Raw genomic sequence first — 27,483 nt, 5'->3', positions numbered from 1 at the left:
TATATATATATATATATATATATATATATATATGTACTGTGGATAAAAAATTTGCTTTAATACCTCTTACAATCAACAACCACAATTATTTGCTACGTAGAGTATTTTCAAATGTCCACCTTTGATTGATTTTCCCATTTATATTTTCTTTAGAACCAGATCCAAATCTTCACCTTCCGTAATACATGGTCTATGGACATTGTTATTTTTTATAGAAATCTACCATAAAAAGTTCTAAACTCTTTTTTTTTGTATTTCTTCAACAATCTAATTTTTTAATTTCTCCTAAAATACAGTTGAAAAATATTTTTAAACTAGTTAAAATCAGTGATATTAGCACATTATTTAATAAATAAAATCCTTCTTGGTTTGTGGTGATATGCTTTTATCTTAATTATTTTAAATATTCTTCGTAATTTTATTGTATATTTTAATAAAATTCTGTAACTTCTATTATTTAAATGATTATATTTCTTTGCTGTATTTAATTACGTCTGTTTTAATTTTAATTTTGATAATATCCAATAGCAATTAATTCGTTGCATTTGTTATTTTATTTAATTTTCATTCTTATAATTCAGGCAAAATTATACTGTTATTATTTTTGTTTTGTTTTTTCGTTTATTGCTTCGTTTACATAAGAAAATAAAAAATAATAAATAAAGTAAGATGTGCTTTTATTACTCATTTCCATAATTTAATTTACTTTTTACTTTCCTGGAATCATAGCTCTAGAGTTATGCTACAAGAAGGAAAGTATGTTAATCAGTCAAAGAATGACGTATAGATTTTTTTTCATTTCTCGACGTTTCATGCCCCAGGGACCCCCCAAAAAAAGAAAACAAAAGTGGAGGTTAATGTTCATATTACGTATGTAAATGTATTGGGGCGTTTGAACCTTAATAACATTTGACTGGATTACCCGATTTTGATGAAGTTTGGCACAAAGACACCTGATATGGGGCAATTTTTTGGTAAAGTTTTGGGGACAATATTTCTAGGGGATGGGATGGGGTAGATCGTTTCTTTGGGGTCAGTTTTCTCAAAATTTTACAAACAAAACTCCACTTTATATTAAGCCCACTATAAAAAAAAAAAAATTTCTCCAAAATTCTCCCGCTTCCCCAAAAATCGACAAAAGCTGTTTTTTTTTTATTTATTTAGTGCATATTTTTAAACCAAATCTTTTTTATATCTTCCTAAGCATAGTGGTAATGCAAGTGGCCCAAAAAATACTTGGGGAGTAATATGTTAGGTGGGAGTGGGGGGGAGCCGATCAAAGTTTAAAAATATCGATTTTTTATGTCTTTTTTAGTTTATTTAAACTTTTAATAATAATATTAAAATAAAATTTCATCATAATTCACTCCCACCTACAAAAAGAAATGTTTGTACATTTTTTTTAATTTCTTCCATTTAGCATAGCAAACGTAGACAAATAAAAAACTTTCTTGGAAGGTGATTTTGAGGTTGGGGAACAGAAAAAAGTGCACAAATATCGAATCTTTTATTAAAATTTTTTTTTTCGTGTATCATCATTATTTTTTCACTATATAAGAATAAATAACCAGTGCCAGGCTAGTATAACAACTTTGTTGTCAACTTTTTTATTTATTTATCTATTTCGTATTTTTCCTTTTATTAGTTCTTCTATATAAAATGAAAAACAAAAAAGGAAATGAAGATGTGCACGTACAGGACCGTCTCCGCTGAAGCGGCCTTCCTTGTCGCTGGGACGCCACCTGCTGGGTTCCTAGCGCAGATGAGATGTGAAATATACGCAGGAACAGATAGACAGGCTGAATATGATGTTCTGTTGGGGAGATGGCAGGCACGATGGAACACTGCTATGACGGGCACTTGGACTCGATTGATTCTGGAAATGGGCCCTTGGATCACCAGGAGGTTTGGCGAGCTCAACTATGCTCACGCAGTTTTTGACGGGTTATAGCAGCTTCCGGCGGTACTTGTTTCGCAGCAAAAGAGCGGACAACAGCTTGTGAACATTCTGCGAAGAGCTGGATGACGCAGAGTTTGTGGTGTTCTACTGCCATAAATGGCAGGACATGCCGAGGGACTACGCTCAGTCGGCCTCTTGACGCCTGAGAACATCATTTCGAGGATGCTAGGGGATGAGAGGACATGGAACGTCATCTCCCGCCTTGTAGGCAAAATTATCCGTCACAAGGCGTCGGGGGAGTAGGTTGGTGGACCGCTCGTACGCGGAGCCGGCGGCAGTCCGCACTTGCGGGTTGTCATTCATTCGGTGATGAAGCGTGCGGGACTCTTTCAGGTCTACGCTTACCCGGCCCTTCTGAGGGCCTATTACTGTGTCCCGTGATGACAGCAGCATATCCCGGGTAATGCCTTCATGGTGGGTACCGGGTCACGTTGTTTTTAGGGGGAGATTTTTTAGTGAGTCCTCGCTTAGTGAGTTTTTGGCGGGAAATCTCACACACCCAGTAGTATGGGCTGCTGGGCGTCTGACAGCAGATTTTTCTTCCTCCCGGGGAAAAAATATATGTCTTCCTTTTCGTAATCCATTTCTATATATTTTTTACTTTTATTAAAAACATATTTTTTTTTAAATTATTAATATCACTTCTTATAAAATAGAATAAAAATATTCAATAAGTTTAAATCAAGTAAGGATGAGCTGTTTATGACATAAATTCGGAAAAAATATCAGGAATGTAATCAATCAATTATTATATAAATATAAGCAATTTTTTACCATAATAGAATATTTTTTTTCTTTTTTTGTTATGAAAGATCGGGAATCTACGACTATTATCATTAACCGGTGTAAATTGTTAACACATGAAAAGATGCCATGCCTGACTGGAATTCGAACCCAGGACCTCTGCATGAAATGCCGAAACCCTAACTACTCAGTCAAGGAGGTCGGCGAATACATTTATTCAATCACAAACAACTTCAAAGAATGTAATTAATTAATCATTGTGTGTAATTTACATTCCGTAATAGTAAGACATAATTATATAAATGTTTATAATTATAAGAAAAATAAATAAATATAGAATACGATGGGTCTATAAGGAAAAAGAGATAATTTAAAATAAAAATAAAAATTAAATGACAAGTTATTCAGTTTTACTTGTTTAACCAAATATAGATACGCAGTGGGTTGTAGGTCGATAATGTATATTACCTTAATTAAAACAGACAGAGTATATATTATTACATTACAATAATGTACTTAAAATGACATTGAACACAATATAATATAAAGCTGGAATAAATACATCATCTTGAATGCAGTAGCTCGTAGCAAGATTAAGAATTATTATTCTACTTTATCTGAACATCACTAATAATAAATGAATGCATTAACAAAAAGACAGATATTAATTACAATAAATAAATGTATAAATAAAAAATTATTTTTTTCCAACCTCTTATAGAAGCAGTGATTAAATTATAGGACCTGCATGTTAACGCTTAGAACTTCATTAGAAAACAGGCGCCACTATAATGGGTTTTTTTTTATGTACGTAGTTAATTTTTTAATGTAATAAACAGTGTTGCATAACATTGAATGTACCTTATTTTAGTCACGTGTTACATCTTTATATGTTCTTAAGAATTAATAATTCGCTTTACATCAATAAAAGTAAAAACTTGAGGACGATATTATTTTATATACAGAGTGATTCATGAAGAATATAACAAACTTTCAGGAAGTGTTCTATTAGTAAAACTGAAGAAGAATGTTTATGGAAACGCTTCGTTCGCATCGGTTGGCACAAGATTTCGTCCTATTTATGAACTTTTAAATAAACTTAAGCCATACTGTATTTTTTAAATTTATTTATGAGCCAAAAGCTTCTTTTTTTTTAACTAAACTGCATTTAATGTTATTAAAAATCCCGCTTTTTACCCTTAATGGTTCTGAGGATAGAAACCAATATTCCTAGACGGTATCATTAAAATTTGGATTTTTAGAAAAAATGCTACTTTACCTTTTACCGAATGGAAAGCCATACGCATAATTTTTATACACGATTTCTGTTACGTTTTTTTAATAGATTAACAAACAAAACTGATACGTGAAAAATGATCGAAATCAAGACATTATCATACATGCATAATTATACAGTCACTTCTAAGAAATATTGTTCTTTTCTTTCTCCTCAGCATGTACTGCTTTATCCAAATAACTTTTAGATTTCCTACATTATAAACGGCAACAATAGATTGAACGCAAAATTAGTAAAATTTGTTTTATTTTACTAATCAAAATGTAGAAAAATAAACATGAAATTTGAAGGAACCCCCTAAAAATTATAGACGTTAAGTAAAAAATGTTGAAAAAAAATCTATAATGTAATCTATATGTATTTATATCTAATGTAATCTATATGTAATCTATATATAATGTAATCTATATGTATTTATAATATCCGTACAGTAATGACTGTTATCTTAAAATTTTAACTTTATTTCGTAATATTTTAGTTCTCCTGATGATGGTTTAAGAACCGAAAGAGCTTGAGATTTTATATTTTGATCGCTGGTAAGTTGGATTTATTAATTTTATTTATTTTTAATTTATTAGATCATATCAGGGAAAAGAATGTTTAAGAAATTTAAAATAATTAATTGAATTTTTTTTCTCAATAAAATTATAAACATATATTAATTTCTAAGAGATAAGCCCATCACTATGAAATTTCCTAGAAATATTATTTGATTCAAATAATATAACTTAAAATTAGTAATAATACATTAAAGCATTATTCAAAATCATTGGAGTTACTTTTTAAAAACAAAAAGAAAAAAAGAAACGGGTATTTTATAAATGTAGTTCTTAGCTGGGCCTGAGATTTTTGGGCAGGATCCTAAAATCGGTCCATTGTAGTTATTACAGTTACAGTCATCTTACTGAATATTAATTTCCATAAGAAAATTCCGTTTTATACCTGGTTATTTTCAAATCTCAGATTTTACATTTATAATTTGCAATAAAAATTTTAAAGTTTCCATTTATTAATTTCTTATTATTATTGCTATTTAATTTGTCAATTTCCTTGTTGAAAAATTATACGCCATTATCAAATCAAAATTATTTTTTTCCAGTTTTCCTTATATATCCAGATTAAAGAATTTATTCGTTCTTTGAGAAATAATGATACTATAGAACTAAAATTGTCATACATTAAAAAATAAAATTACAAACTGAAAGCAAATTTAAATTCATTTCACAAAAAAAAATCAAATTCGATAAAAGAATAATAATAATAATAAGAAGAAGAAGAAGAAGAAACCTGGCAAATCGTAGAGTAGTATTTATAAATAAAAATAAGGTTGATTTTTTTTAGTATACTTAAAAAAGATATTACAATTAAATCGAATCATTTTTAAAATCGTTTTAATAATAATTCAAGGACAATACCAGAAAGATACCAACAAAACTTTTTACCAGGTATTACTCGAATTTTATGTAGTGATTAAAATGATTTGTTAAGAAAAAAATAGATGAAAATTGAATTATAATAATAGGAAGACAGATTTTTTTAAACAATTTAATAATTGTAATTAAAAGTTAAAAATATGTTTAAAATAAAAACAAGTCGACATAATTGTTAAACCAATAACAATAATAACTCAACCGAATTCCTACCTGAATGTCAGGAGCCGTACGCGGTGGAGAGATCACGCTTTGTCTACTACACTAGACTATCATTAAAGAGCAACTGATTCAATTTTTCGATTTCAATCCGATAGAATAAAGACTAGAGAGAGGCCTTTACCTTTATTATTTTGTTTTAGTTACATAAAGCGTTTTTAAGTAGGCGAAATATACGAGAGAGAAACCTTGCTTTAGTCGCCCACAACTTCCTTGTGACTTTAAAACTAAATGTAATTCTTGTATATTTCTAAATAAGCGCGCCATATACACATACACATATATATATATTATATATAGTGTGCGTGTGTCACATGTACACGCAACAAGGTCAGGGTGTCTCTCAATTTTTATTTTCTTAATCAAAGTTTGTATACAGTGTAACAATACTCCCTTCTACTTCATCACGACATCAATTCATGTCTATACAAACGTACCTCAATTGAATAGTAACAATAATAATAATAATAATAATAAATGCAAAACTTAAAGAAAACAAAAATTGGAAATTCTACTTATATATCAAGGACAGATACTTTTATTTATTTGTTTACATATTTATTTCTAAACGAGTAATAATATCATGAAAGATTTTTTTTATTTTTTACAAAAGAATTAATTGTGTTTTTTAAATATTTTTCCCGATTTCTAGAAAACTTTTATTCATATAAAATGAAATTAAAATCAAAATTAAGATAAATATAATCTGATAACCAAAAACGTTTTACTTTCTTTAACAAACGCACACACACAAACACACACACACACACACACACACACACACACACACACACACACACACACACACACACACACACACACACACACACACACACGTAAACCGAAACTAGAATATAAACAAAATAAACCGAAATTAAAGCAAGGGTGAGAAATTGTGATGGACTTCCCATCAGTTCTTTTTCGAAGAGTAGAGAAGATAGAAATTCTGAGGATTAAAAAAAGCACAATTTGATTGCAGATTATTTAGCCTTCGCAGATGATTTGGCGATAGCAGAGAACACAAAAATTCAAGTGGAAACTTTAAAATAAGTAAAGGAAAAATAGGATTACAGAGATCGTTTGAGAAAGAATAAAAAAATCTTGAAAAAACTCAAGATACCCTGATTTTTTAAGTGCCATGAACTCTAAAACTCAGGGTAACGTCGACTGGAAACAAATCAAAGAAGTTGGAAAATTCAAGTATTTAAGCGAAATCATGCGACGCAATAGTTTAGATAAATACGTGAACACAGTAAGATCAAGAACAATAGAACTAACGTATTAGTTAACCAAAATCGTCTAGAATAAGAAGCTATTACAATAAAATCAAACATTCTGCATTATAACACTGATTAAACCTAAAATCTCTACGCAGCTGAATATCTGACTTTTTTCAATAAGATAAGTGAACGGGAAGAAATAAAATAAAAAGCAAGCAAGATCTTCTTTAGAAGATCCTAGGACCAAGAAAAACTGGATATTTGATGGAAAAAAACAGAAAAATTACTGGAAGATCTGTTTCTACGGACATTTGATGAGAATGACTTCGGGAAGATTGAAAAAAACAATTTTTGATAATTTCAAAAAGACAACATCAAAATGAATAATAGAGGTTAAACAAGACCTGGAAAAAAATAAAGTCTAAGAAATAAGTCATAAGAAAGCTTTAAAAAGAAAAAAGAAATTTCGTGGAACTCAAAGAGAAAAACCACCAGAAATTAAGACTCACCCGAACAAAAGAAAGAAAAAGGGCGAGATGATTGAATTCTGGAAAAAATGAAACGACAAAAGAAGAAGAAGTGAAGAGTTACCTTATTCCAAACAACTTTATAATTCTACGAAATTTGAAATCTCATTAAGAAGTAATGATATGCGAAATAAATATATATGAAATAAGAATTTCTCTTTTTTTTTAATTATTAACAATCGTAGCTGTTGAGGGCAAATGAAGTTAAAAAAAAATAAAATACTAAATATATATATATTTAGTATTTTTTTTATACATATTTACAAACATAAATAATCTTTCTGTTTTTAAAACAGAAAGATTAAAAACTTAAAAACAAGTAAAACAAGTATTTTCTTATAAACAGAGAATAAAAAAGAGTAAAAAAATAAATACATAAGAAAGAGAAGAAAAAATGAACCAAGAGCACTTTCGTAGCTGTCGTTAACATCGTCAGTTAAATACAATACATTAAATATCGTAACAAATATTATGTAATTGTTAATTGTTTCATCAAAACTACTAATTAGAAACATTTAAGAATACAAAAATACGAAAACTAAGGGATAAAGACTTGAAGTTTTTACCACACCTTGGAAGAAGGATTCGTTTAAAAGTCATCTCATTGCCTTTGAAAAGTTCTTATGAGTTATTTGATGCATTAAAAATTTAGTTTTACACCGTATCCTATTCCCTTCTACAAGGAGAATTCAATTTATATGAAGAAACCTATAGAAATTAAGAAAAATTACATAAAAAATATTCTTTTTCCAGTAGAAGATTTTAAGTTTATAAGGAACAGCTGTAGAAACATAAGTACGAGGTTAATAAGCTACTGTATTCTACAGTAACATGTACCTAGTAACCGTGGGGCAGCACCAAGTTTGAATCTGAAAGTACGTAGAACTTTCCTGCCTACCCTAAGCGATAAGACTTCACTAACCTTACGAGTAGTCTAAACCCCGGTTGGCCAGCAAAATGAACGTTTTAACGTTACCTCCACGTCAGTAGGAATTAATAGCCGCTCTTGATGAGTTTTCGCACACGAATCAACAACCTTTCGTACAGCTCAGCCAAACAGCGTACTTCTCAAATTTAGATTCTTTACGGAACAGGGTTCTGATTTAGTCCGGATGTGCAGTGTAGTCAACATACGTAATAAAATGAAAAGAATAATTTTCCTTTCGCTACTAATATTAACCGAAATACTAAATTAAAATATAATCACTACATTGAAATTAGGCACCATATATATATATATATTAATTGAAACATAATTAATATTCCGTTCTTAAATTATCTTTCAATTAAAAAAAAAATCAGCTAATTTTCAAATTCAAAGGTTTTGAGTACACGTTATTTATAAGGTGGACCTTATTTATAAGTACACCTTATTTATAAGTCATCATATCACTCTCATCTCATGAGGCCATGTTTTGTTCACTAGTTGCAACAGATGCTACGAACACATTAGGAAAATAAAAAATATAAAAAATCTGATCTTAAATATACTTCAACATACATTTTTAATGTAATTTTTTAACAAAATAATAAGAAATTAAATCGCATTAACGAGAAAACCGATAAAAGGGATTAAAGCTAATTTTTCATAATTCCAACAATTTTTTTTTTTCAAATGCATTACTCATTCATTCAAAGAAATAAGTTATAATACAGTATATTACTTCTGTCTTTTTAATCAACTGTTTCGTAAGGTACAATTTTTCAGACAAATTTTTAATTACGTAAGACTTACTGAAACAAACCGTTTAAAGATTTGTTTTTGCTTGATGATATGACCACATAAGCTTCTTGAAGCTTGTGCGTGGGATGCTACAGAAAGAATAATCTAGATTAAAAGTAATCTTATTAAAAAGTTAACTGAACAAAAAAAAAACAATATAAAACTCAAACAAATATTAAACACATTACAAATGATAAAAATATAAAAACTCTCAACAAGATTTAATAATAACATAAAAAATAAATAATTTATTGTAATATATTTTCTAATAAAAAAAAAACAAAAGCAAAAACAAAAACTGACCGTCTTGAAGAATTCAGCACGATCTTTATGTTTCCTCATTTTTAACACTTGTGTTTCATCCATACCCGGCAATTTCATATCACTTTAATGTAACACTTTAAATATTACAATCACTTCTGTTTATTAATATTATTATTATTACTACTATTACTGTTATTAAAATAATTAAAAGACACTAAAAAAAGTTTCACTTCACTATTTCGTATAATAATCGTATTTAATTCGAGAGAAATCGTTTCGTTAAAGAAGTTCACGTATCGTTAGACAAAATCCGACTGAAATGTCACTACTGTCTTTTTAAATTAATAACATATACGTAAGTAAAGAAAATGGATCTAAGAAATATATTTTTAACATCTTGTTCATAGAATTTAAAATGACAATATTCTTTAACTTAATATACATAACACATACATACAGCATGTTATATTTATAAACGTGCTGCAGCCCAGAGAATTACACTTGGCGATGTTTCTAGAAAAAAATAGAGATCACTAGTTATTTATTTACTTATTTACTCACTATCTATTTGGAATGCAATATACAGAATGGTAGAAAATATTAGTCATCGGTATGTACTGAACATACCACATCTTAAGGTACGTCAAAGTTCTTGGCTAGTCTTTAAATTAAGTGGGCGACGTGTTAAAATTATTTTTCCAGATTTATAATTTTAATAATCAATGTAAACACTACACAATAGATGTGTGTGTGTATCAGTGTCTCTAATTATACTTCACGGTAATAGTTTTTAATACTAATGTTTCAACATTTATCTTAAGAATTAGACTGGGGGTAGCTAAATTTAAATAAGCGCAGCTTATTCATAGAGGACTACAGTATTCAAAACGGTAACAAATTTAACCTGCTATATTATAATCATTGTCTATACATTTATAATGTAAGATGTATTTAATTTTTTAAAAGAAAAAAATATATACTAAACAAGGTCTAATATTTAAAAAAAATCTGACGAAAAAATATTACTGAACTTTTTTAATATTTTTAACATATAACGTAAAATTTAACCTAATTTTCAAAACTAAATTAAAATTGAAAGATTTGTTCTACAGCTATATTATAACGTTTGAATTACGCGGCTCGAACCTGTATCATAATGAAGTATTGAACGAATTAAAAGTTATTCTTTTAAACCACTGATTAATCAGAAGCGGGTTATTGTTTAATGTATTTTTTTTTTACATCGATTTTAATCCGTTTTAGTAGTTAGTAAGTACAGTTTAATTTCAAAATACACAAATAGGTAACTAAGTTTCTATATTACATTGTTTATCCTTTTGTTAATTATGCCCGATTCTGAGGAAAACATGTCTTTAATACCGACTGATACTAAAGAAAAGGCGCAACTTATGACTAATAATCTATCGCCACAAAAATATGTTGTTCAATGTATCTTTTTTAAAAAAATATATTCCGTGAATTATGTATTCTATCATTAATTTAAATCGATAATCTCAATATTTTCTAAGCCGTAGAAAAAATACGGTATGCAACTTTCTCTAATGGTCATTAATGCACTTTTGCGAAATTTACAACACTCGCCAAGGAGGGTTTCGTTTCCTTTGCACTCGTGAATTAATGGCTATCATTATAGGCTCATTGTGTAATATACTATTTTAAAACGATTTTATAAATAAGTAAAAAACCTTATAAAACTATCCAGTAACAATATTGCTGTACTCTCTCTTTATTTGCATAGATATAAAAACACAAAAACGCTCAAAGAGCATTTACAAATAAAATTAATGAGTATTAATGAAATATTAGATATGAAAAATGAAATTACACAACCAAAAATTGAACCTAATAAATTAAATAAATATTTCCAAACATTCCAAATGTAAGAGAAAATTTTGCAAATGCGATACTAAAAAATACAAATAACTTAAATCTACCTCTTTCGTTAACCCCGCCCTTTATTAATAGCCTGTTTCTTGACCCAACAAATATTACTGAAATATTAAATGTAATACAATTTTAAAAAATAACTCATCACCTGGAACTGATAACTTTAACGTTTCTTGCTTAAAAGAAATAAGTAACTACGAAGTAAAACCACCTGAACACATATTAAATAGACGTTTTATTGAAGGATATTTGCCTACTAAATTTAAAATAGCCAAAATAATCGCAATACATAAGTCGGGAGATAATAGCAACCCGGCTAATTACAGACCGACAAGTCTGTTACTTAACCTTTCTAAAAAAATTGAAAAAAAATTAAAAAAACGAATAATAAAATTATTTAATAAAAATAATTTTATACATAAAAATCAGTATTACTTTCAATCTGGAAAATCAACAATAGATGCGGTTTTATATTTAACTAGAATAATTAACAATTTTAATAAAAACAAGACTATAGCAATACTTCTCAATTTTGCTAAAGCACTTGATTGTAATAATTTTCCCTCACAAAATTGTAATAAAATAAATAACTGCGGTATACGAGGACCAGTGAAAGAACTCTTTGAAAATTATCTTAAGGGTAGAACTCAAATTCTGACTTTAAATAATGTCAGTGATAACAGAAAATCCACAAACTTCGAACTGCCACAAGGTAGGTTCTCTCGCCATTACGTTTACTAATATATGACAACGATCTTTTAAAATTGAACCTTCCTAACGGTATATTATCCTTCGCTGATGACACAGCTTTGGATTTTTTGGGCGAGACGTAAGATGAAGTATTCAAGAGTGCTACCCGTGGATTACTTATGGTAAAATCTTGATTTGAAAACCATATCCTTACACTCAATCTAAATACGACAAAATATATGGCATTCTAGCCTACTGAAACCCGCAACCCCCTTGTGAATTTCGACTAAAACTACATACATATTCAGTAAATAATAGCGAATCGATAAACAATAACTGTCGTTGTCAGTCGGTAGACGAAGTCAAGTCAATAAAAATCTCGGAATAATATCGGACGATCATATGAAACGGAATGTCCATGTACAGTATTTAACAACAAAACTAAAATACCTTATACATACTTTTTACAAAATAAAAAAAAATTAAAGATCCTGAAATAATAAGAATTATATATTTTGCCATTGCTCATGCATTTTTTCATTATGGAATATGGGGAGGAACATATGTGATACCCATATTAATAAAATATTTATTCTCCAGAAATATTTAATTAGAGCAGCTCTCGGTAGACTGAGGTTATATCCTGGTACACGCTAATTTGAAGAATTTTAAATACCTACTTTGACGCAAATATATATCAAGAAAATAGATGCTATACATAAATAAATACATAAATGATTTTGAATTAAAAAATACACCGTACAATACTCGTTCGGCGGTAACAAATACTCCACATTCTTTTCAATTAACTGTTTGCAAACGTCAATTTTCGTATTACTCTAGTATATTTTCTAACGAAGTCTCTAAACATTTTAATTAAGCATTTTAAATAGTAATCTAATCAAAGAAATAGATGAATGAGTGAAATACAATATATATTTTAAATTACCAAATTGAAATATAAGAATAATCCACAGGAATAAAAACAAATTTTAACATATTATAATGAATAGCATACAACAAAATACTATTTAACATTAAAAAACCTACATACATAAAACTGTGAATGCTAAGGATGTATAAATTCATAACAGTATTCAGCTGCCTTATCTTATGAATATTTCTTGTTGTCTTATCATATGTATCTTATAATGTATTAGTTCCTTATTTTTCCATGCTGAAATTTTTTTCTCTCATTCTTTAGATCGTGAATTTATTTTATTTATTTCAATGTCAATTTAAATAATTTTGCATTCTGGTTCTATGTATTTTTTCTTTTAAGTCTATTTTATTAATTTTTCAATTTAAATTTTTATGTATCGTGTTACAAAAATCATGTATTTTCATTTAGTTAAATTTTATATTTTTAATTAGTTATCTTTAATAATCATCCTGTTATTATGATATGAACCGCGGCTAGCGCTCAAGGCTTCTTTTGCTAGCTGCGTCAAGGATAAATATGTTGAATAAAATTGTATATGTAATTTTCAATTACAATTAAATAAATTACATATTAAATTTAAAATTACTTAATAAATGAACAAATGAAAAAAATAGTAAACGCTAAAATCCCATTGGAAAGCGTAGATGACAGCATTAAAATAAAACTGTGTACACCACTGAAACTTCTAACCAAGTTTGTCCAAGAATATTTTTTTTTTAAATAATAATTTTTTTTTAATAGTGTACTAATTCCTCGGTATCTATTGATAAGGATTGTTTTTTTTTTTTGTTTTTTTTAATAATCGAAATGACCAACTAGTTTTAAATTTTAAGCAAAACCTTTGTTAATCGTTTTTAAACTTTTCCAATTATTATTTTAAATGATAGATTTTGCTTTAATACAAACTTAAAGGGATTATAAAAATATAGTAAAGAAATAAAAAAGAACCTAAGTATCGATAGTAAGTGAAAAACATGTTCTTATCGTTGGAATAATATAAAAATTCTTTAAAAAATGCATTGTTTAAAATCCGTGAGCGATCAGGTTAAGCTATATATATATATATATATAATTAAAGAAACTATTAAAAGCGGGTACATAAAAATCGACTGTGTTGCTCTTTAATTGGACGTTGTCGTATATCTATGGTATAATACTTGTATTTATATAAATATATATTAATGAACAGTTTATTTCCTAGTATTAAATAATATTAATAATTAAGTTACTATATATAGATAGTATAAAGGATGAATTCTAGTTAACCGGTATTCTACATAAGCTGGATTCTAATAAAAAGCTTCTATGTCTATATAAAAACATTGGGACAGTACATAGAAAACTTATATTCTAGAGTAAGGAAAAATAAATGAATCGAATGCCAACACACATGATTCATCCTGTTACTCAGCTTAAGTTTACTACTACGTAAGATTAATTGAAAATTTATCGCTTACCTATGGGATTAAATTGAAAATGTTTTCACCCTAATTTAAGTACTCATTTAAATATAAAAATAACTTAAAATATTATAAAATGTATTTAAAAGTTATGAAAAAATAAATCAGTAAAAGTTATATTTTTAAAGGGAGGTGGATTTTTAACTTTAATTGATATTACTTCAAATAGGCTTACATAATTATTGTTCAACATAACAAATTAAGCAAGAGATATTTTTTGCAAAATCTAACTCAAATAAATAAATAAACTTTTTAGAAAAACTTAGGGATCAATAAAAATAAATGAAAACAAATACAAATTCAGAAGTAATAAAAATAAAAATTCAGAAACAATAAACATCTTCACAAACACAATAAAATTAAAAAAATATCAGATTCCATCTGAAAAAGACGGCCACCTTATAAGAATGAATGATAACAGGCTTAGAAAATTAATCCACCACATTTACAATAAAAAGGACGTTTATCAAAGACCTTCATTAGTTAAAAAAGACCTAAAAGAAATGAAAATTTCTTAAAATAGTACAAGGTAGAACAACGTTCAGAAAAATGGTAAAAGATTTCAAGGATTCCCAAGAGAAGAAGAAAAAAGAAACCAACAACGTTTGGTCAGAAGAAAGAAGGTAAAAACAAAAAGAAAGAAAGAAATACTGGAAAATTTTCAGGAAAGAAACTGCCATAAGAAAGAGAAATGAATGCAAAATGAGGTCAAGTCCTGGTCAAATGCAAATGTGTCGGTCAACTCGGAAAAAAAAAATAAATAAAAAAAGAACTTAAAAAAAAAGAATTAACTGTAAAAAGAAAAGATGATAATTTTTTTACCGATAGCAATACTTTTAGGTACTGAAACACCTAAAAATAAATATGCGCTAAACAATTATAATTGCAAAATTTCTATAAATATTATATAAAATTTCCTCAGCACATATATATTTAATATAAATAATACAGTATAAAGAAAAACAAATAGCATATAAAAAATAATAAAAATGGAAGTGACATCAAAATGTGCTAAAAAGTAATAAATAATTTCCTCCAAACACTTAATTAATTCCTTAGACACTTTTTTTGAATCGGCACCGCTTCTACAAAATTAATTTCTAGATATATATAAATTTGTTCTATAAGGTACTATATACGTATACCAAATAAAAACAAAACCGAAACTAAATAAAAACCAAAGACTAAATAAAATCTAAAATTAAATAAATCTAGAAACCTAAGATTAAATAAAAAGATAAAAACTGAAATACATCAGTGGAATTCTTATTTATGTGCTTTGATTGCTTTTCCGTTTGCGATTATTACGTATTTTTATATACGCCACGTGTAGGTCCATTCAAGTACCATATGTATTTTAAATATACAAATATATAATTACGAGCTTGTATTTTGGCGCCGTTTCAAAAAAAGTGTCTAAGGATTAATTAAGTATTTGGAGGAAATCATTTCTTACTTTTTAACACATTTTGATGTCGATTCCAGTTTTTTCTTTTTTTTTTAAATAATTATTTCGAAATTTTCTGTGTCTGATTAATAAGATATTCGGCGGAGTTATTGTGCTCCTTTTTGGTGATATAACGCAGCTTTCTTTTTCTGTTTAGCCTCCCGAGCTACCATAAGGTATTACTTCAGAGGATGAATGAGGATGATATGTATGAATGTAAATGAAGTGTAGTATTGTACAGTCCCAGATCTACCATTCCTGAGAAGTGGGGTTAATTGAAATCCAACCACTAAAAATACCGGCATCCACGATCTAGTATTCAAATCCGTATAAAAGTATCTTTACCACTAAACCACCAGCCCGGTTAACTCGTAATCGCAAATCAGCTGATTTCGAAATCGAAAGTTCTAAGATTCATATCCTAGTAAAGACAGTTACGTTTATACGGATTTGAATACTAGGTCGTGGATACCGGTGTTCTTTGGTGGTTGGGTTTCAATTAAACACACTTCTTAGGAGTGAGACCTGAAACTGTACAAAGCAACCCTTCATTTACATTCATACATATCATTCTCTGAAGTAATACCTTACGGTGGTTCCGGAGGCTAAACAGAAAAAGAGAGATATAATGCAGCTGCCTCCTGTCAAAAGCCATTGGTGTTTTAACATCCTTGTTGTGAACCAGAAATAAATTTGTGACATCTGTTTACAGCTTAGATGGTTTAACTTTAAGTAATTTAAATCCACGTAAAGTACTGAATAATCTACATGATAAAAAAAGCAGTTGCAGAGATGAAAAGATTGAGAAACTGTGCAGGATTGAATAAAGTGCTACACTTCGCTGAAGCCGTCGATACGTTTATTACTAATGGTATATCAACAGTGTTACTAGTATTTTAAAGAAATTCAGTTGTCCGACCTTGCGAGAGACCGAAAAAGACCGTGTAATGTGATACACGTATAATAAATAATTATAAGATTCCCACTGTACCTACTTATACTGTTATTACATAAAAATTATATTGGGTTTGAAAGGTTTAAGACGATATATCTCTATTTTTGATGATTTTATTAACGGTGCTACATATCTTGCGGAGAAACTCACAGTACCTACCCGCCGGACGGCGAAAAGTTTCTTTTTTTTTTTTATCAATTTTCAGATCGAATTTTTGAGTCGAAAAAGTATTTTCAACATCACGGTACCACCGCAAAAAGCAGATGCGTCGATTGCAACAAGATTTATTTCAATCAGAATAATAGGAAAAAAGTTATGCACGAACAAAAACTAAAAAAAATATACGGGTGAAACAGATAACCACCTTTTTTGAAGTCTATCAAAAAAGAATATTCTAGAAATAGAAAAAATAAAATAAAAGGAAATGCGAAATTTTATAAATATTGAGATAAATCATTAACTTGATTAGCTTTTATCTAATAATTTTACAGAATTAAAAGTTATATTTTGATAACAATAGCAATAGCGTAACACTACTGATACATGTAGATGAATAATGACCTTGACACAAATCTACCTGAAAAAAACTACTTATAACAAGTTAAACAGTATTACAAATAGATATGCGTTGCTTATTAACTAATTAGTATTAGCCACGGATTAACTACACGAATGCAGATATTATATATAGGTATAATTCTTATTTACTTTAACATTCAATTGAACGAACAAATCTGATAATAATACTTTACTGACAAAAATTTGTTTTCTCTGTAATTTATTATTTATGCAACATTAAAATTACATAATTATAATTATAAGCGACGTAAATATTTTACTACAACCACATAATTAACTCTTTGATAAAAATCAATATTTCTTTTATTAACTGTACCGTATAACATATAGAAATATCTTACGAGTATAAAAAAAGATTCCTACGGGATAACGTAATATACGACCTCAATTCTTAAATGTTAACCTTTAAAGCCGTTTAAGCTGTATGCAAAACATTACTTTCATGGTTGTTAGGAGAATAATTTTATACTATTTCAAACATTAAGTTCTCAACAAAATACGATAAATCAACGATACAATTTAAATATGTTTATTACTCGACTACGTGCATAGGATCAGTAATGTGTTTAACTGTTATGTATGTTTGTTCCCTTCTGTAGCTTAACAGATCCAACCAATTACAACTAATTTTTGGGTAGTAACAGGTTTTCGATCTGGACGTACTGTAGGCTATCTTTAATTCTCTTAATCAAAAAGGTGGGCAATAGACTAGGGAACAAAATTTTAAAAGATACGCTATTTTCAAATATTAATGATGGTTTTCCATAAAATAATAAAACAGAAACACTTTTTGCCTCTGGTTATTTTTGCGTAAAATCCAATGTTCTCTACATATAAGCAAAAAATGTGCGTTACTAAAGGAAGCATTGTGGCTAGTGGCCTTCTGCGCGCTGTATGTTGACGGTATGCGTTTCTAAAAAAACAAAAAATTATACCAGTATCGTATCTAGACGATTAGTATATTGAATAGTAAAGTTATGGAAACAACAAAACAGACCTAAATAAAATAACGAAAAATAAAACAAAAATCCCGATTACTAATTGTACACGTTTGCCTAGAATAATTATGAAAAACGAACCAAAAATAAGTAAACACGTTTTTCCTCCTTTTCTTGCATTTCATTTTTTCAGGTGTAATATACTTCTACATTTTACGTTGAAGTCGGGTGCCTGTGTAAGCTGTATAAAATGATGACTTTAATGGCCACAATTTTGTTAAGCCTAACACAACATAAAATATATAAGTAATATTATATTTTTTAGCCCTGCAAAAGACGGCTGAGGGCGTCTGATGCTGTTCTAGATGTATAGATATAATAGCAACCCGGGTGGGTAGGGGCCTGCCTGGGTGCTTATTTCGCTGAGATAGACGTTTTGGCATCGAGCCCCGGTTAGCTTAAATATTCGCTGTTACGACGAGATGGATGTGTGGAGAACTCTGTGATGGAGCTGCGGTGTGGGAGGGTGCAGGCATTGACCTCGCTCTCGAAAGCGGACCAGAGCAGAGAGATAGAGTTGTTTTCATTAGAGATTTATTAAATTTATGAATCTGTTTCTTGATTTTTAAGTAAATCAAGAGGAGTTTGAGTAAATCAAATTGTAGGACAAAATTGTTGTTGTTGCGATCAACACTTCTTTTGTTCGTATGAGGATAATAATATCCTCATATTATTTTTGGTGTTTAAATACTGAATCAAGTTATGATCTGCGTGCATAGTCTAATTGAAGTTAGATGTAGGAAGAGAGTTTGTGTGAAACCTTCGGTGTTAGAAAAAGAGGGGATAGCTCTTCCGCGAATCGATTAATTTGATAGTTGAGGGTGTAAAAGTTAAGGTAGGTGGCCGCGGTTGGAAGAGGCCATACGAAGGCGATAGTAGGCTGTATAAATACACTGATGTAAATGTCTGCCGAGGCATTTGCAACGGTGGCAACCTGACAGAGGCCAAACTGATGACTGTATTGTGTTATCAAGTTTAGAGGGTTTAAAGGCGACCTACGGTAAAGCCCATCAGGGCTAGGAACGGAGGGGGTGGTGTGACGACCGGGATCGTCAGAAGGCGGATGTCTTCCCCTACGGGGGTCAGGATGTATCCTGAAAAAAATGACTGCAAGAAAATAAGGAGAACTTGTTTAACTATTTTTGGTTCGTTTTTCATAATTATCCTAGCTTGATGTGTACAATTAGTAGTCCGGTTTTTTGTGTTTTAATAAGTATTTTATTTTTACGCATAATAATATATTACACTGGTCAACATGATTTTTGTCTCACGAGTACCAGTAGGTGTACTTAATGCAGTTTTTTGTCCTGTTTTCAAATATGTATTACGTTTTTCTGTCCATTTGTCCACTGTTAAGTAAAAGCTCCTAGAGCATTGTAAATATGATGGAACCAAATGAGCTAACTCAAAAGGGTAGCGTTGCTACTGTTGTGCAGGTTCAGACGTGTATAGACATGTACAAACGTGATCTAGTGTAGCGCACATTCATCAGAGCGATGCCAGTTGTGAGATAGTAATGAACCAGTAAGCACGTCATTGTGAGTGCTTTGTGTGCTAAATTACTGTGTATTATGTATTTACAACTTTATTTCTTTTAATTAGTAGTTAGTTACAAAATGCCTATAGTTTGTTTAAATCATCCTAACAATTTTTGTTATGTATGTGGTGAAATGACGCTCAAGTCCCAAGGCCAAAACCTTACTCCATTAGTAAAAAAGCGTTATGAACTTTTTTTTTGGTGTTAAGTCGGGGACCAAACAATAGCCTGGGCCCTACATATCTGTTTTTTATCGTGTTCTAGGCTTCTCACTGCATGGAAAAATGACACACACCACATGCCATTTGCTATCCCTATGACTTGGAGACAAACCAAAAATCACTCTTCTGACTATTATTTCTGCTTAACAAACATTAAAGGGATTACATCAAAACATACAGTGGTGTACTCTAACTTGCAATCTGCAACGAGACCAGTTTCACACTGCGAAGAATTGGTCATACCAAAGCCTTCAAAACATGTGACGTTAGATGAAGAAAGCTCAGAGTCTGATGGAGGTAAAAAAGAAAAAGAAACAGATTCTGGTGACATAACGTTTCAACAAAGCAGTTCATCTGAGCCTCATTTACTGACTCAATAAATTCTTAACGATCTCATACTAGATTTAAAATTACCCAAAACAGTCTGAAATGCTTACTTCCCGGCTAAAAGGATGGAATCCTCTTCAAAAAAATATAGATATGTACTTATCGTAATTGTCATTCTGAATTTAAAGACTATTTTTCTGAAGAAAATCGCTTAGTGTTTTGTAATGACATTCTTCTCTTATGGAGACACTTTGTAATGAACATAACACAACAGAATGGCGCTTGTTCATCGATTCCTCTAAAGTTAGTTTAAAAGCCGTTCTTCTGCTAATGGCAATAAATTCCCATCAGTACTTGTGGCTCACTCTGCCAGTATGATAGAAACATATGAAAACTTTAAATTTATATTGGAAAAACTTCCACAATATGCAGTGTATGAATGGAATATTTGTGATGATTTGAAGGTAATTGCACTTATTCTTCATCTGCAGCTTGGTTACACAAAGTACTGTTGTTTTTGTGTGAATGGGATAGTAGGGACAGAAAAAAAATGTCATTAAAACAGAATGACCTAAACGCGAATATCTCATTTCTGAACAGAAAAATGTGAAACATGACCCATTGTGTAATCCTAAAAATGTGAATCTACCTCCGTTACATATCAAACCACGATTAATGAAGAATTTTGTCAAGGCAGTATTTCTGGTTTCATGTACTTAAAACAGAAGTTTCCTAAAATTAGTGATGCAAAAATTAAGGAAGGAATATTTGTCGGTCTACAAATACGATAACTAATGCATGATGAAAAGTTTGAGGAACTACTGAATCCAATGGAGAAAGCAGCTTGGCAAGCATACAAAAATGTTGCTCAGAGTTTTTTTGGGAAATGGAAAGGCGGAAAATTACCGTGATATTGTCAACGATCTTATAACATCTTATAAAAATTTGGGTTATGATATGTCCTTAAAAGCACACTTCCTGCACTCGTACCTAGATTTCTTCCCGGAAAATCTTTGCGCAGTTAGCGATGAGCACGGGGAACACTTGCATCAGGAGATTTCAGCTATGGAAAAGAGGTACCAAGGCAAATTGAATCCAAATATGCTGACCGATTATTGATGGACCATCAAGATGGATGCTCCACAGGCGAAATGTAGCAGAAAATCGTCATTTCTTATTTTTTAGGCGAATCAAATGTTTGAATATTGTGTAGTTAAGAATGCAGAAAGTATTAAAATGTTTGAAATTATAAATTCCTGTCTCTCGGAAACGTTGCGTGATGGGGAAACCCGATATCATGTTTAAATTCAGGAGAAAAAAACTATCAGAATCACATATTTTTCTTCCGGAGACAAAAAAAAATTCTTTTTTGTTTCCCAGAGTTATTAACCTATAAGCAATAAAATTATTGAAACAATAATTATTTATTGTATATTTCTTAAAAACTCTTAGTCCGAAAATGTAACTTCGTAAAATTAAATTCTTAAAATTTATTGGTTTGTGGAAATGTATCTTAAAAGAGAGTAACATAAAGTTATGGGAAAGATTTAATTTAAAGCGCTTTACAATTATAATTTTATAAATGTTGATGGAAGTACTGACTTATTGATGCAGCACTGAATTTGATGTACTTATAAAATTATTTTGAGAGAAATAGGAGTATTTTTAACTCATCTTTTGTAGTGCCAGATTTTCAAGTTTTTTTGTTGGGTTTAATTTTCAATAAAAATGTATTCTTAAAACTTTTATATTGTTTTTATTGATTTTAATTATACTAATTTATTTAGAATTAATTCCTTTATAGATTTTATTTGTTTATTGACAATTTAACAAAGTAAAACTTACGCCAAACCTAAAAAAAAGAGTGCTTTTCGATTCCCATTCATTTTTACAAAAATTTTCTCAGAAACTATTGGAGATAAAACTATGTTTTTTCGATCCTTCGTGTAAAATTGTGAAAAAATTTTAATTTTATTCCATAATTTGCTGTGCAGAGTTTTAATATAGCATTAATTGACTTTCAGAACAGAAATCTGGGTGAAATCGGGGGGGTTACTTTCTTCAGAATCGGGGAGTTACGGAATATTATTATTCCGTCATTGAATAACAACATTTTTCAGTTCACTGCTCGTACGAACCTTTTTCATTACTTTGACGAGAAAACGGCAATAAATTATGAAAAATGCTTCCTGAAATATCAGATATATTCCGTACGCGTACAATTAAAAATAAAAAAGTCATCTTTCTGATGACTTTTAAAAATGAAAAAAAATATATTATTATCATTCTACTACTCAAATAAATTGCTCTAAATTATTCATAAATAAATAGTTGTTTTTACATAATATTTTACACTGATTGAATGTTTGGCATTATTATACTATTTTTAAATTTTGAAACGATCTCATGAACGAGTAATACATCATTTATATTTAGACTGCAGAAAAAAGAAAAACGCTCCGAAGCAAATTGTTTCCAAGCACAATAACGGTTTCGCTCATGTAATAATGAATTGCATGAACTGTTTTAAGAAATCTAAAATTAATTCGGGAAAAAATGAAAAATATTGCATAACTTAATAGCACTTACTAAGCTAAAGAAGCGTACATTACATAAACAGACAGAATAAACAAGTGTAATATGGAAATGAACAAATTTTTTTGTTTAAATAGCTAATTACAGGTTTAGGAAAAAGTATGAATATGCATAAAAAAAATTAATTGACAAAATTCAGCTTAATGCATATATTAAAGAAACTAATAAATTTGTTTAATAATTGGCTGCAAAATAAAAGTTATCAGAATAAAAAATATGTCAAATAAAAATTATCGATAAAAAAAAATCTGAATAAATTTATCAAATTTAATTTTAGAAAAAAAAATAGATAATACGAAAATATATATATATATATATTCTGCGAAATTCTATTCATAAAGTCCACAATTAATAAATGTATTAGTTTCAACGGGTTGCTCCTTAGTTTATCACTAAATGGTTAACTGCAAGACCATTTTTATAAAAAGTAAACCTAATAAAGAATTACTTTAATTATAAATTTATTTACGAACAATCATATAAAATATTTAACCATAGTACTATTTTTTCAAATCGTTATTAATTTTTTTTAAATTTCCCTCGAAGATAATTCGAATATCAGAACATTCATCATTTCGTTATAAAAATAAAAAAACTGAGCAGTGATAATAAAAAAATCAAACCTAATTTTCAAACTCTCTACGAAGAAATCATTAAAATTTCTTTATATCTTCCAATTAAATCACCTGTACAAAATTGGAGTACCATAACATACTAAAAAAAAAACATGACTTCCTTGTATGCCTATTAGATTACACACACACACATTATTTTAAAATGTAAAGTACATAAAATTTTATTTCATTAATAACTTCCGATTTTTTATTGTTATTATTGAACTATTATTATCGTAATTTTTTTTTTACAGTCAGAGGTTAATAATTATTAATAAATCAATATATTTAAATTAAAAACAAAAAGTTAACAAAAAGGAAATGAAGTCACATTCGAACCGAAGTGCCCTTGTAAGATCCAAATATTTCATTAATTAAAATTCCATTTGGCTAAAATTCTGAAACCAATGAAAATAAGTACCACTTACATATCGTTGAAAAGCTCTCAATGAGAGCTTATTACTGCAATTAAGAAATAGTCCAAAATCCAAACTTTTTTTAGATTTTGGGCTTCTTTGAACCCTTTTTGTTCAATCGATTGCATACAAAACGGGAGGTGCATAACTAGATGTTACAATAGTCCTAAATCCAAAATTTCAACGTCCTACGGCTAATCGTTTTTGTTATGCGAGATACATACGTACATACAGACGTCACGCCAAAACTATTCAAAATGGAATCAGGGATGTTCAAAATGGATATTTCCGTTGAAATCTGAAATTTTTCGCGACCACAATACTTTCTTTACTTCGTACAAGAAAGTAAAAATAAATAAAGAATCATTCCATTCGATGTATTAGGTAATAAAAAAGACTTGGACATACATTTTTTTTTTTAATTTGGAAAACGATTTAAAAAAGTTAATTATTTACTTTAATAACAGGAGCGATAAAATAAAATAAAGATGTAAAAATTTATAAAAAAATATAAATTTTGAGAAATAGTAGTAAAAATATAAATTTTACAAACATTATCAACTTTTAACAACAGTGAATTAAATCGCAAAGTTTATCAGCTTCATTTATAAATAAAAGGTTAAATGACTAAATTATTTATTTTAAATTAGGATTTTCCCATCTCCTTGAAAATATTTTTTAATTATTTATTAATGAAACTTTTAAGATTATGTAATTTAATAATTAACAATTACTTTTTGTTTAATTTTTGTCATAATTTTCGAATGGATTTTTAAAAAATTAAAAGTAAAAAAGAATAGATAAATATTAAAATAACATATAATACAATTTTCTAGGCTATTGAAAAATACTGAATGATATAACACAAGTTTTTAAACAAAAAGTTAATTAAAATTTTCAATGACTAAACAAAAACTTTAATATGACATTTATGAACCTTAAAATAAATATTTTATTATTGCATTTTTTATTTTCCCGGCTATATCTCTATTGCTGCTGCAGCAGCACAGCTATAAAAGGAAACTGTAGCGATCGGTTAAAATTTTTGGGATGGGAGTAATGAAATTTCCGGAAGATGTATATACATACGGGTGTTTGCCCTCTTTTGATTAAAATTTTCGGACTTGCTCGACATGATTTCTTCGAAAATGCTCAAACGTTTCTATAAATGAGGCATTGACGTATTAAATTTTGGACAAAAGTGGCCTTTTGTATAGTGGTCCTTGAAAATTGAGCTTTCCAACGATAAAAGAAATTACGTTATTTAAAATTCCGAAGTTTTAGGTCGACCGGATTTAACGATGGGTGGATATTTAACGTAGCATATTTTTATCTTATACCAGGAAAACCCATTAAATTTCGTACAAATATTTAGCAGTATATATATATATCCCCATCTTTGGGATAACATTTTAAAGTCGGATAATAGGGCATCATAGTACTCACACTTTTTTTTTAGTAAAATACAATTTTTTTAGTCTTGTTGAATAACATTGTAGTAAATCTGGCAATTTGTGGATGTAATTACTGCAATAAATAAGCTTTTAAGCCTCAAAAACAAGGAGTTTAAGTGTGACCCGCACTTAAAATATAATTTTTTTTCAATTTTAATTTTCAAGATTGAAAATCCAAGTGTATGCAGTATTGATATACGAGTATATCAATATATATATATATATATATATATATATATAAAGGACATGGAAAAGTTTTTCAAAGAATGAAAGCTTTTTACTCGACTTAATAATTTTAAAATTATTTGAATTTTTAAAATTTTTGAACATTATTTATTTTTTTGAAATAGTGGTTGTTCCGGAAAATATTATGGGATGTAGCTGTCGAGCAAGGGAGTCAAATCAAAACCTAAAGTATTTTACTAAACATTTTGATCATTTTCGCAATTATACTCTGCATAATTATTTATAAATTTAATATTTAAAAACCGTTAGACTATTCGAAATAAATATCTTTCAAGGGGAAAGCCGGAAAAATGATGCAATATTGTTATATATGGCTTTTTTATACAATAGCAATTATTTTAATAAAAAAATAATAAATTTATAATTCAATAAAAAGCAAATAAATTAAAATTATTTTAAAAGAGTAATGTGTTATTTTACTCAAATACATATTTAGAAAAGAAAAGTGAATAAATATTAAACTATGAAAAAAATAAATTTAAAAGTATCATTTCCTAATATTTTAAATGATTTATTTTTTTATTTATTCGGTTTTTACTTAGCATCAAGGCTACCGTCGCAGACATAAACATACAATGTTAATAATATCCAACACACACTGGGAGAATAAAATTTGAAGGACTGAGAGGAGGAGAGGGTGTGAATGGAAAAGAGAAAGAGATATAAAGCAAGGAAGATATTTTTAAAAATTATGGCTATTTCATTTCTAGATAAAAAATTAAATATACTTCCGAATAAATCTCATAAATATTAGTATAATTAATTTTTATAAAAAGATTATACGGTTTATCGACGCAAAAACATCGTGAACGGTTCTATACAGTAAGTTATATCTGTTTTTGTGTGTTTACATTAATCTGTCAACACCACAAAAAGAAGATATTAAATTCACACTAAATTATTATCGGAAAAATGTTATAAATAAATTTTTCTCTAACAATATTGGTACAGTAAAATTTACATATTCCAATGGAATAAAATAAGTTGGCAATGTAATAGAAAATTTCCAGTTATTTAAAAATCCAAAGCTTAAAGTTTTTATTCAAACAAAGTACGTTTAAAAAATATGGTAATTCTTTTATTCCTCAAAAACTATAGAATTAATCAAGACGTAAGTTTGAAAACTCATAAAAAAATTGGGTTTTTCTTGATCACTTGATCAAAAATGATCGGGATAGAAATTTTTTAACGATAGCTTATTTACATTTTTATTTCACGAAAAAGGATAGAAAATTAATTAAAGAATTGCGCTTTAATTAAGAAAACGGCTATGAAAATGAAAGATGCTTTATTTTCATCAGCAGTGCATTAGGATGCTTTCTTTAGTCAATCGATTTTTTTGACTAAGAAAGAGAAGTAAGGACAAAGGTGCTACCTATCACCAATTTGTGTAATATATATATATATATGTTGCAGGTATGATAAATAATGTTGTAAAAATAAAAATATATTGTACAAGATTCATAGATAAGACTGGGATTTTTTTTAGGAAATTACGCAAAGGCTAATCAACAGGATATTTTAAAATTAGAAAACATTTTTACAAAATATGGGACGAAAATAAATCTTCGACAAACTGAAATAATTAGAATAGGAGATAAAAAGACAATAAAGTCTGTAGAAAAAAGGAACAGTTGAATAAATAAAACAGCACAGATTTTTAGGTACCACGAAGAAGAATGCAAAAATAAAAATGAAAACTAGAACAC

The 27,483-nt window shown here is 28.7% G+C and overlaps 1 protein-coding gene across 5 annotated transcripts in view; it reads right to left on the bottom strand.

Annotated features, from left to right (window-relative positions):
* Nucleotides 1-27,483, bottom strand: part of Sarm (sterile alpha and armadillo motif) — a 297,807-nt gene that overhangs the window by 91,491 nt on the left and 178,833 nt on the right. The window contains exon 1 of one of the 5 annotated variants that reach the window (XM_075364377.1): nucleotides 9,424-9,716. The exons of 3 other annotated variants lie outside the window; for them this stretch is intronic. In XM_075364377.1, coding sequence (XP_075220492.1) covers nucleotides 9,424-9,501 — 78 coding nt within the window. In that variant the 5' untranslated portion in view covers nucleotides 9,502-9,716. Of the gene's footprint in view, nucleotides 1-5,644; nucleotides 5,743-9,423; nucleotides 9,717-27,483 lie in introns of those variants that run through there. One more of the 5 variants, XM_075364380.1, reaches the window with a different exon arrangement.

This window comes from Lycorma delicatula, chromosome 4 (assembly GCF_047948215.1).
Source record: "Lycorma delicatula isolate Av1 chromosome 4, ASM4794821v1, whole genome shotgun sequence".
NCBI classification, from domain to species: domain Eukaryota; kingdom Metazoa; phylum Arthropoda; class Insecta; order Hemiptera; family Fulgoridae; genus Lycorma; species Lycorma delicatula.
Note: the sequence above shows the minus strand (reverse complement) of the source record. Positions and strands in the feature narration are given on the sequence as shown.